General features: G+C 41.4%; 1 protein-coding gene across 1 annotated transcript in view; it reads left to right on the top strand.

The window, feature by feature from the left end:
- Window positions 1-12,399, top strand: part of PAWR (pro-apoptotic WT1 regulator) — a 73,059-nt gene that overhangs the window by 27,208 nt on the left and 33,452 nt on the right. Inside the window, exon 2 of the mRNA XM_015283263.4 lies at window positions 10,688-10,816. Coding sequence (XP_015138749.2) covers window positions 10,688-10,816 — 129 coding nt within the window. The remainder of the gene's footprint in view (window positions 1-10,687; window positions 10,817-12,399) is intronic.

Genomic DNA, 12,399 nt, shown 5'->3' with positions numbered 1-12,399 from the left:
AGATTCCAGAATGAGCAGAGGAGGAGGCTGGGCTGTTTGACCATGCTCTGTGGGTATTTTCGAGTTCGTGCTGTTTGTGGTGGGAAAGCTGGGTTGAGGAGTCCATTTTGTCCTGTCTTTCTGTTCTGGTTGTTTGTACCTGTGTTGCAGCTTAGTTTTCTTTCAGTTGTAATGACTCAACTGCATAGGAGCACAAGCTGTAAGATGTATGTTAATCCGCTGCCTGTGACTCTTGGCTGGTGTTTCTACCTCTGGAATCCTTATGTGGCACTGTGTCTCAATGTGAAATCTTCCAGCAGATGGGTGAGCTCTGTCATAGGCCTCCTGTTGCGCCTTCCAGGGGTTGCAGCCGTGCAGGTTACAAAGGAACAAAGTGTTGGGTAGGTCTCACAAACTGTAGGCTGAAGAAGTCACCATGATCCATGTCCACAGGAGAGGTTTCAGGTGTTTTTTTACCTTGAAATAGATAGCCTTTACCATTACCAGGGGCATCACTTGAATCACAAAGTAGTTGATTTGAGTCATGTCCTACCAGTACATGAGTATGGGCTTTAGGTGAATAATTCAGCAATTCTTTAGTTTGAATTGCTGAGACCTCAGCCCTGTGAGAGTTAAGCGTTTCCGTGTCAGGGCTGCTGTGGATACGTGCTCCCACCTGCCTCACCCCTACTGACTCAAGCTGTGTTTGATCCTGTAGTTAGCTCTGCCAAGATGATTGATGTTTTATAGGGTTAGCTTTCTGTTAGTGAGTTACCCTGACGTGGCTTGCCTGACATAGGGGTGCAGAGGACTAGCAGAAGCCCATAGGTAGAACTGGGAAAGGGGGAGACTTGGAGTGTGGCCGACTGGATAGCGCTGCTGTGGTGCCTCAGCCCCTATTGCTCATGCTGCTAGGCATCATAGTGGAAGGAAAGCAGTCCTGCTTTCTTGGCTGGAGAGAGCAATTATGGAGTGGCATGTGAAAAAGACAAAAAAAAAAAAAAAAGGAAATAAAAATAAAATCACAGTAATGCAGAGTTATTTCAGTGTCCATATAAAGTTTGGCTCTACTTTTGGGTGAAGGTTCAGTTTTAGAACAGTTTCCTTTCTTTAAATTGTCTGTTGATCATACAGTTGATCATAAATAGGCAGAGAGACTTCTTATTTCTACGTTGTTGTTACAGTGTTTGAGAGATCAGGGGATTCCTTACGCTTCAAAATCTACAGATGAAAATCATGTGTCGGGGAGGGGAAGGGTTTTAGGTTGTTCTTAAAAATTAATGTTGTGTATGCAAAGCCTGCCACTAATTTTAGTATCTTGTAGTGCAGGTGCTAAAAGGTCAATTGCTAGCCTATCGCTTGTGGTGGGCCAGGAGGCTTTTTTCTAACCTAATGCAATGTTAATGTCCATTTAAGGAAGAATGTCTGCAGGAGCCAGTGGTATTTACTAACTGCGCCTGTGAAAACATTCCTCTTCACCCTCAGATGCTCACTCAGTCTTCTGTTCTCCAAGTGACATTATTACAGGCTTTAGCCTGCAGTCTGAGAAATTAAAAGCACGTTTTAATAACGTGAACAGCAGACTCCTCAGTCTGGACTCCACTGGTGCTTCCTCTCTTGTTCGACCCTAGTTTTCAGTGCGAGTGGCTGGGGGATTTGGAGTATTTGTTGCTTGTTTTTTCTGCCTACAAAGTCAGTACCCCTTCTGCAGCATTATTTTAGCTGAAGAAGTTTTCTGCCCCTGGCTTTTAGAAACAGACTTTTCACTGAGGTAAGGCGTGATTTGGCTGTGTGGGAGGTTGCTGCAGCCCCCACCAGCTCCTTTCCCCGTGTTCCGTAGGACCTGCCTCAGGAGCAGGGAGGCTGCTCACCTTCCCTCTGCTGGGCATGGCCAGGCTAGGATTACCTTGTATTCACTGCAGGCACAGACTGGCCTGCAGAAAGCAATGCATATGAGCAGTTACCATGGAGAGGATGATGCATGTTAATTCCTGTGTCAGTCTTAACCTTTCCCTCCTGCTCTCTGTGCTCAACAGGGCATGGAGTGGAGCTGTAGGGCCCTTTTATTCTGCATGTGGATGACCCAGACCCTTACCAGTAGACTGCTATGCTGTGCCATGTGCTGCACAGGGCAGGTTCAGGGATCCCTGTCTGCATATAGCCAATTTTATCAACTATCTTTAACCAGTGTGTTTCTGAGCAGTTCAGAAAAGAGGACTTCAGCCTTTAGTCCTGATACACAGTTAAGATACACATGCACAGTTCATGTTTTAAATCAAGGTAACAAGTGCTTTATATGAGACCTTAATGACTTGCTTCAGCCCTCCAGCCTGAGAGGGTAGACTTGTTGACATGGAAAGAACCTCTCAGCTCCTGAATACCTGGCCAAGATCTACTGTGCTATGTGTGAGTAACAGTATAACTGCAAAAAAAAACCCAAACAAGCAAACAAACAAAAAAAAAGCCCAAACCCATGTCATCCACTCAACAAATTTGAGAGAAAAAAGGGAAGAATATGTATTTTTGTACAGACTTGCACTTCCAAGAATAAGCTTTGTTTTATCTGTCAAGCATTTTCCCTGCTTTACTCACTCCTGCCTCATTCCGGTCTGCTTTGCTGCAGAACACCATAACGAGTTAGGGTAGTGTAGGGCTCCAGGGAGTGCAGTTGTTTTGAACCAGCTTTATGATGTGACTCATCCCCCCCACTATCCTACCGCACATTTCCTCACACCTAGATTGATCTGTTTTTGTGTCTGTGCATGTTCTTTGCTGTTCTGAGGTCACCATATGCAAACGCTGTTGCTTTACTGAAGCACTTGAACCTGCTTGTACTGTTCTGTGGGCTTAGTGTGTGTATGAAATGCTCTCGAGTGGTGAAGTCTTGCCAATCCACATGCTCCCATCCTGAAGCCCTAATTTTCCTTATCTTCTAGGGGAAGACTGTTTTAGCCCTGGTAATCAAAATGTCATGATTTGAAGTGAATGCTGTGATGGAAATAAAGCAGATCACTCTAACAGTGACAGAAAGATCAAGAAAAAGCCTCAGAACAAGTGAAGCGGAGGTGTCCTTTGCTGCTCTAGTTGCTCACATGGCCTGTGGAAGGGAAGAGCTGAGCACACACACTCACACACACACACTCACACACACACACTCACACACACACACTCACACACACACACTCACACACACACACTCACACACACACACTCACACACACACACTCACACACACACACTCACACACACACACACACACACACAAACACTTAGCTGGCTCCAGGCTGTGTGCAGTGCTGCTGCCTGGGTGGGAGGTTTCATGCTCTCTGCTGCATTACTGTGGCAGCTGATCTTCATCTTGCACTCATAACAGACTTGATTTTCAAAACACCCTGTGTAAGTTTCAGATCTTTAAGATATTAAGCCATTATTAATATTCTGCTATTTATGCTATCTGGAAACTACCTCCCTTATGTGGTGACTTAATTAAAGTATGGCTACAGAGGAACTGTGGTTTCTGAGCTCAGTTTCCACAAAGAATATGGGGCACAAATGCTAGTGGTAGAAGACCTTCCTACTGTTAGGATGTGGAGTTGTACCATGAGAACCTAGACAGGATTTCTGCCAGTAGCCTTGAGCACTGATAAGAAGATTTATACAAAAAATTTGTTTACGTAGCCCCTGAGGAGGAGACCTTCTTTCCAAATGGCAGAGCTGAAGAGTGATCTCAGAAGTCTAGGTTGGGAACCAACTTCACGGTATTGTTGCTAGGATTCACTTGTGGTTGTGAGGTCCTTTGTCAATAAATAGTTCCAGCGTTGGCTGCAGCAGCACCTTTAACTCTTTTGAACTTACCTGGGCATTGCCATCCAACCAGATACCAGCACTGGGGATGTGCTTTGTCTGCCCGCGTGGCTTCTGTCAGTATGTTCTGTCTATTCCTGACATCGCTTATGGGGGCTTCGAAAGTGCTTATTTATTGTGTGGAGCATCAGATTTAACAGTTGTTACCAGATATGTGCCTGTCCTGCTTCGTGTGATTCTTTTCAATACGTTCTTCCCTTTCTGCCGCACAGCTAAGAGTGGCATCCTCACCTCCCTCTGGTCAAACAGTTTAAGACGAAAGTAAACAACCGGGAGAGAAGAAAAACTGCTTGCTATTTTTATCAGTTTTTCGAAGGATTCAAAAGATCCCACTGGCAGATTAGAAATGCAGCACAAGTCTCTAAAAAGCATTGTGCTGCAGTTTTCTTTTTCCCTTGGAATTGGTTCTGGTGCTAAGTCTATTGTCACAACTTGTCTGTGCGCACTTGGTTGTCAGCAGCCTCTCTGGCTTTGTTCAGTGTGACCAATCCCACAGCCGCTGTCTCTAAACACTGAATGAGGTGCAGCTGGGTGGAAAAAGCAAAATGACAATTAACCTGGTAAGCAGGAGAGCAGAAACCTGCAAAGGCATTGTACTGCGTTTTTAAAAAGCCATTCGAAATGCAGCTTGACAGTGGGTATGAATTGCTACAAACTGCGTGGTTAAGAGGATAGTTAGAAACATGGTACACATTAACCTGTTTGGTCTCCTTTTAGAACATTCCTCAAATACCGATCTCATCTTTATTTCTTTTTAGAAATACCGTATTTAATTGAGGGAAGAAAACAAGAATTAGGTGCCTTCCACATCCCCTTTTCACATGAAAAGGAAATGTTCGTTTTGAAAATAGCGTGCTGGTCTTCTCTCAGGTTTGTTTCTCTCCTCGTTTTGGCTTTAAACAGAAGAATAGCAATCTGATTGCAGCCAAAATTTGAAAAGGAAGGAAGGTGTTTGGTTTCAGTCTTCCAGCGTATAAAGCTGTGCTGTATTTGAAGTTTGGGCTCTGTAGTTCTGAAGTGAGGTGGGATGGAGTGCGTCCACTGGCAAGCAGAGGTCCAGGCTGCTTTTCTTCTAGCTCCTTTATTTTATGTTGGCTTTTGTTCCTTTTTGCTTTTAAGAGAAGAGCATTGGTGCTTTGGACGAGTGATTATTTATATAATAATTTCCCCATGGAATGAGGTGTCAGCAGTTTGACTTTTGTGTATTGATCTTCTGTCAGTTCTGCTTCTGTTCTGAGATGGTGATCAATCTGAGGAGGTTTAAGATGCTAACTAACTTCAAGGGTAGCACTAAATACATGGGTGTTCAATTCTGATAGCTTTTCACTCCTCATTTTTGTTACCTTTTTCTCTTTTCTAGAAGGATTCAAGCAATTCTAGATGGCTTTTTTCCCCCTCCATTTTCTCTTGTATCCCCTGGTATTTTACTCAGTGACTTTAATATTAATATCATGTACTAAGTAGCTAAATTGAGCATTTCCACCAATCATTCATGACAAGCCTTGTGATAAAGGATTTTTTGACGATTAGTTTAAGTTAAACATTTGACTTTTGAACTCATTCTTGTGGTATGTTTGAAGATAGTGGTGGCCAAACAGTGTATTTTGCTGAATAACAAACTGCAAACATAGCTGCTTTTTGTTATTATGATAGAGGAATAATTGACATTCTGGTTTTGATGTAGTTGATGTTTTACTTAACTTGAAAAGAATTCAAAACACTTTGTTGTTTTGCTCTGATACAGACAAATAAGGCTGCGTCCATTCTCCTCCCTCTTTTCTAAGTGGGTTTTTAAAACTATTGGGTTGAGGCAAAGAATACCAATTGTATTTGGTCTGGAGTAGAATTGAGTATATAAAGTGTATACTTCAGAGTTCTTGTTTTGGGTGGGAAGAGGATAGACAGAATGTAGATGTGACGTTGAATCATGAATACCATGAGATCTCTGGAGCAAGATGTGCATCTCTGTGTCCTCCAAGCAACGCCTGTCCCTCTGCTGCTCTTTGTTGGCTGAGTGGTTGGGAGGAGTGCATCCCAGGGCTGCAGTCAGCTGTGTTCTGGCCCACCTGCTGTTTGCTGACCCATTGCTGCATTGGGGTCTCTTTTGATCTCAGATACCAAAGATTCCTGTCTTTATCCCTTCTCTGGGTTAAAAATCTGTTCTTGTTATCACACTAATTGTTGACATTGGACTGCTCCATTTGGGTACGTAGACTTTCAGAAGCGTATAGAGATCATTCAGGTAAGGTGTTTGAGTCCCGGTATCCTTTTTTTGGACTCTTTTAAAAACGTGACAATTAAGGTCAAATATTCTTTTAAAATATATATATCTTTTTCTGGGTAATCCATACTCATAGTGCTGTTTGTAGATTTTTAGTTAATTACTGTGAATTACAGCTCTTTTTGCCCCTGAAGGGAGATTTTTCAAGATGTAAAGAAAAACACTCAGGCAGGCTAGGCTTGATAAAAGGCTTGTGTAGTAAAAAAGATGTAATTTTTCCAATTAGACTATTGTTCCAATATAAGATTATATTACCCGAAGCCCATTTTATATAAATACTTCTGGTTCTGAAGTAGAAATGTTACCTACTCTCAAATCACTTTGATTTGGGATTTTTGCTTGTTTTGTGGGGTACATTTTGGAGGATGATGACAGTAAGGTTTGACGTGTGCAGAGATGGGAGGGTGGCATTTAGCAAATACTGCAGCTCTGTGTGATAAAGACAGAAAGCATTTGGTTCTCCGTGCTGTGGGAAGAAAAGTGATTGTAAAGAAGCGATGTGTGAAATAACCTTCTTTGCAGAGAACTCTCAGGCTTTTCTGAATGGTCAGCTGAGGGATAAGTGCTGTTGATTCCCAAAACGCACTTCATTATAGTCAGTTGTCCTGTCACATTTTCGTGCAGTGAAAAGGAATTCTTTATCTTTTCTTGCCTTTCCACTGTGTAAGATTTTTTAGGAAATGTTCAAATTTAATAGAAACCTTGGCACTTCTCCAGCATCTTGATAAGAAGTTACAGTAATGTACTTCAGACTTGTAAACACAGAAAGCATCTTCTCTGTCTTATTTAAAATTGTTCGGGGTTGTTTTAGTGCAATGGGAGGAAACAGATTTATTTCTTCTCCTAAATTGTTAGCGTGTTCAAGGAGCTGAAGAAATGCCAGGGTAACCGATGGTGCTTATGTTGTGGACATTCTGTTTATTGCCCAAATGCAAAGTTGAACACAAACTGAGTTTTACTGACTCTGTATCTCTGCTTGCACGTCTTGCTGGACTGTTTAAATGTTACTGACTCAAGTACTCATCGTTTCTGAAAATCTGATGTATTGCAGCCATCCCGGGAGCTGGGTGAAGTAAACAGCTCAGATGCACTCGCATCTGGCTCAGGGAAATTAACCTGGGCTCATCAGGACTGCTGAAACCAACCTGAGAGATTTCTCATGAAATAATCAGGGAAGTTCTCAGATAGGTGCTCTGCTACCAGAGCTGTGAGGCACGGTGCTGCAGCAGGGGGGGATGGGGACAGGGACATTTTGCATCAGTGCAGCTGTGACCCAGAGTTGCTTTTGCCCGCTCAGAGGCTGATCTCTTAGATTCAGAAATGCTGCTTGTTTCTTTTGAGGAAAACCAGTTCGTGTTTGTTGCTAGCGATGCTCAAGTGTTCATAGGAAGCAACCCAGTGAACCACTTGAGATGTTTTTGTACTGCATTGCTTCAGCTGCGGGCCGGCGGTGTGCTGGAATGTAGGGCTGTCTTTGGGGCTGTTTCCTTCATCCTCCTGATCCTTTTGAAAGCATCTTACTCTGCTTGTATTTTCCACACTAGAGGTTTACAGAAAAATGTTTATACTACAGCTTCAAACATATACTGAAATGCTAGAAAACCTAAAGAATTTCTGTGGATTCCCTATATTAAGATCAGATGTGGGAATGTCACATTGAATGTCTGCTGTACAAAACTCAGATGATTTTAATGGAAAATAAGAATCTGCAATGGTATGTGCCTAGCAGGAAAGTAGAAAGCAGGGGGAAGGGAGCTGGTGGGGGAATTATCTAATGGGTTAGGCTTGCACCTCAGTCCGTTCTCCTGCTGCTGTGGGCAAGGGACGTCCCTGCTGTCACACAAAGTGCTTGGGCTCCACCTGCTCGGGGTCCTGCTCTGGTGATGTCAGCTGAGGTGGGAGCAGGCCCTCAAAGAAGTGGCCTTATTCTCCGACCTGTGTTTACGTCAGTTGCTCAGCTAACTGTTCCGTGCTTGGGAAGGAAGCCTTTAACTGTGGTATGAACTCCTTGATGTTCTGAGTGTCTTGTGATGGTGCTGATTGTCAGCCTGCTCCCTTCTTTGCCCTTCCTGAGGAGGAAGGTGAGCGGGAATGTGCCTGCCTGGCAAATCCTGACTGCCGGTGCCGATTTTACCATTCTGTGCATGGCGATTTCCTGTCAGATGATGGCACTTTGTTCCTGTCCAAGAACCCTGAGAGAGGGGTTGGTACCAGGTGATATTATATGAAAAGAGAGGAGAACATTCTTCCTCAGAGATGTAATTGTATTCAGGGAAAAGTATTTCTGTGAGATGCTTATGGTCTCTAGAAAAAAACTGATGAGGTGTGGATCTGAAGGACAGAATTGGGGAAGAAAGGAGCACTTGTGTCTGCTTGGTCATTACAAAGACTTTTTTTGTTGTTCCTACAGCACTGGAATTTGAGTTTTATGCTTCCCTTTAAAGAATGCAGACCCTTGAAAATTTCAAGCTTTTTTCAGTGTCTGCAGTGATAACTGTTCTCTTCTTCATCCTGTTGATTTTCTCCTTGGTTTATTAGAGGCTGCTCTTCTCCACTTCCTCTCAGAATCTCTCTTTCATTTGAGTTTATCTGAGCTCTTAATTCTGTACAGGATCAACTTGGAGGATAGAAGAACAATCCAGAAGTTTTTTCTGCTTTTCAAATAGAATATCATTCTTCACCTGCCTGACACTAGTCTGAATTCGTGTGAGACCTTCTGTGAACCTTGTAGTTCTTTGTGAACAAGGCTGGCTTTTGAAGAGCAGAAGATGGCTCCATTTCTTGTTGTGGCAGAGGCTTAGGTTTATTTCTGGTACTGAGACTTCAGAATGAGCTACCAGGATGGTGGGATAAAATAGGATACAGAGTGAAGTTTATGTTACCAAAACTTTTCATTTTTACAGTTTATAAAAGGTGGAGGATGTTGGTTTAAAAATCAGCTCCTAGAATGTACTATGACTGTTTTTTTAAGCCCTCTGTTAATAATGGAGCTGAGACAACAGAGTGAAATATTTTTGCTTTATAATCATTTAATGTGAGAAGATCGCTTTTTGAAAATATTTTTGAGTGTATAATGATTCAGCCTAATAACCTTTAAAGTGTGCCATTCCCTAGTGATAAAAGTAGGCAGGCCTACAGTAATGGCATTAAGATGCTGATTAAAAGTACACTGGTGAAACTGCATTAGGATTCTGCCTTGGGTGGTACTCAGAGAACTTAAATAGCCATTATTTGGGTTTGCTTATGTTTGCTTTTGGAATGTGTGCCTTCTTAATTTGTTTTCTAACACTGCTGTCACCACAATGCTTGCTTTGCAGCAGCCAAGTTTACTTTGCTATACACTAGTGTGATTTTTCAGTTACTAAATAACACCTTTTTCTTTACAAAAATGCTACATTTCAGCATTCTTCGTGTAGGCTTTTGTCTACTCTAGTATCTTCTAGATAAGATGAAGTGAAGGATTGTCAGTATCTAAGCCTCAAGCTAGTAATTTATCTTCTGTGGGCGTTAGAAATTGGAATTCAAATCATTTTACATTCACCTCTGTTGCCCTCTGCTTCTCAAGCTGTGGCACATTCATCTGGAAGCTTTCTCAAAAGCCTTAGAATGGTTTGTTTGCTGTGGTGGCGTTTTAACACCGAGTGCTAGCCAGCAGTTGGCAATGTTGTGGACAAATGGTTTTGGAGCTTCATGTCTGCCTCAAGATGGTCTTCCAAATACTTTCTGTAAATTTGTGTAAGTTAAGCTCATACATACAATCTAGACGCAACTGACCTGGTGCAAAACTGGCTGAGCTGTTTCAGCCCTGGCCTCAGTATGAATTGGAGCTAGCACAAGGGCAGTGTTTCTGCCTTCTTATAGTATTTTTGGATCTCATTTATTAGCAGACAGTGCTTTAAAAATGTAGTCCTTTTGAACTCAGCGTTTCAGTAAATGTGGTATGAAAAGGCAAGCGATTACACATTTGTGTAAATTATTATTAACTTATATGAATGCCTGGCTGATTTTAACATGACTATTTTCTGACAATAAATTTTCAAGGACGAACTGAAAGTCAAGGAGAACAAAGGTAATGTGGATGATTCAGTGTGAAACTTCTATCTCACCATGTAAAATAAAAAAAGTAAAAATGTCAGCTATTGAGTTGAGAGTAAAATTATTTCTTTATTTTTGCCTTTCTGTACTTCTTTCAGATCATTTATGTAGAGGTAAAATTATTGCTTAGGACGAACGGGGTTGTAAAATCGTAGAATCATTCAAGTGGAAGGTACAGTTCGAGCTCCTGCTCAGAGCAAGAGTAACACTGAACTCAGACTACATTGCGTAGAGCTCTGTCAAGTTCAATCTTGATTATTTCTTTTTTGTAATTAAGAAAAAGCAGTTGTCAAACTTAATTCTTGTACTGGAGATATCAAGATCCATTAAAAATTCAATTAAACTTTTCTAAAAATTAAAATTAATCTTTGAGACTTTCTTCACTGATGCATGAATTTTTATGAAATATGAAAAGCATGTGAAGCAACATAAAAAGATGATTTTATAACTGAATATTTTTGGTTTTAGAGCCTTGATGAGTATGAAGATGATGAAGCAGGGCAGAAGGAGCGAAAGAAAGAGGATGCTATCACCCAACAGAATACGATACAAAATGAGAGTTCCAGTGCAGATTCCACTGGTTCGTACTTAATACAGGTGAGATCCAAACACTTCCATTTGCTATTTTACTCAGCTTTTAAACTGGTGTTGCCTTTTTTTGCCTTTTTTTTTTTTTTTAATCCTACTTAACAGTAGCCTATATGCTATCTGGAAACAAACATGAAATCTGGGAGTTGTCACATATTCTTTCCCCAAACTCACCACTTCTGAGACACAGCTCTGACACCAGAATTGTCAAGCTAAGGGTATTAGTGTCCATGAAACACTCATTTGTTATGAGGAAGAGAAACGTCTCTGGATTCTGGTACTGAAACACACACACAAACAGAACAGTCTTTGCCACTACATAGTCTTTTCTCCCCGCTTTTAATTCTCCAGTCCCCTAGTGCATGGCTGTCAATGGAATCTCCTTGGGGACCTTCAAAAGCTGCCTGGATGGGGTCCTGGGCACCCTGCTCTCGGTGTCTCTGCTTAAGCAGGGGTTGGAGCAGATGGACCCAGAGAGCCCTGCCAACCTCAGCCATTCTGTGTAGTTCTTGAGTAGTTGAACTATTACATCTTTCAGCGGCATCAATTGTTCCTTCAGAGTTTTAGGATTAAGTAACTTCTCATTTTGACAATTTGCTGTTTTGCATTTTGTTTAAGTTCTACCAGCACTTCTGTTTGAAACAGATCTTTTGACTCTTCCATGAAGAAGCATGCAAGTTCAGAGTTTCTCCATGCAGAGACCATAGCAAGAAGATGGTTACATTTGAGTGTGCCTCTTACAGCTCGATCATTTATTGTTTTTACAGATCCTTTGGCAAGATTCTTCGTTCTGAAATATTCACATACATTTTGAAAGTTGTTTGTCTGACTTTAAAAAAAAAAAATTATTGTGCTCTGTTTCCACTTTCTCATTAGGTATTCCAAAAGTTGTCACTTTCTGATTCCCTTAGTGGTGTTATTATATAATATTTTGGCTTTATTCCTGTGTCCCATTCCCATTTATTCATCTGTATAGCCTATTCTTCATGACCAGCAAGCTAAATTTCTGTTTACCAGGCTGTCTGCGTTAATCATATCCTACAGAGTTTTAAGATTGTCGCCTCCACATTCAAACAGGCACTGGTTCTTTGCTGACAGAGCATAGCAGGGATGACTTGTCATTGACAATACAAAAGAACATCCCAGTGTTCGTGTCTGGCAAAGGCCCAGACTGGCACATGTACAGAACAGATGGAATATTAGAAAGTTGAAGCTGCTAAGACTTAATCAGTTTATTACTGACTCTGTCAACTTGCTTTTTACTAGAAGGCTTTTATAAGTTGTCCAAATTTAACAGAATTTGTCAGCGGTATTATTTCAGCTTTGACTTAGTTTCCCTTTGATGCTGCTCTAATGGTTGAGCTTCGTTCTCTTCTTAAATGTTGAGTTTATATTGAAGATCTAAGAACTCAGTCAATTCTAGTTGACTTTGACGAATAATTATTATAATTCTACCTATTAGGCAGAATAAATGCATTTCTTTAGTTGAAGACACGTTCACTACTTGTCCATTCTGCTATTTTGTGAAAGTTGATGATAATTACTGTAACATTTATATGGGAAACAAGAAAGTTGATACTGGCTTTGTGTCT

Source organism: Gallus gallus, chromosome 1 (assembly GCF_016699485.2).
Source record: "Gallus gallus isolate bGalGal1 chromosome 1, bGalGal1.mat.broiler.GRCg7b, whole genome shotgun sequence".
In the NCBI taxonomy this organism is placed as follows: Eukaryota; Metazoa; Chordata; class Aves; order Galliformes; family Phasianidae; genus Gallus; species Gallus gallus.
Note: the sequence above shows the minus strand (reverse complement) of the source record. Positions and strands in the feature narration are given on the sequence as shown.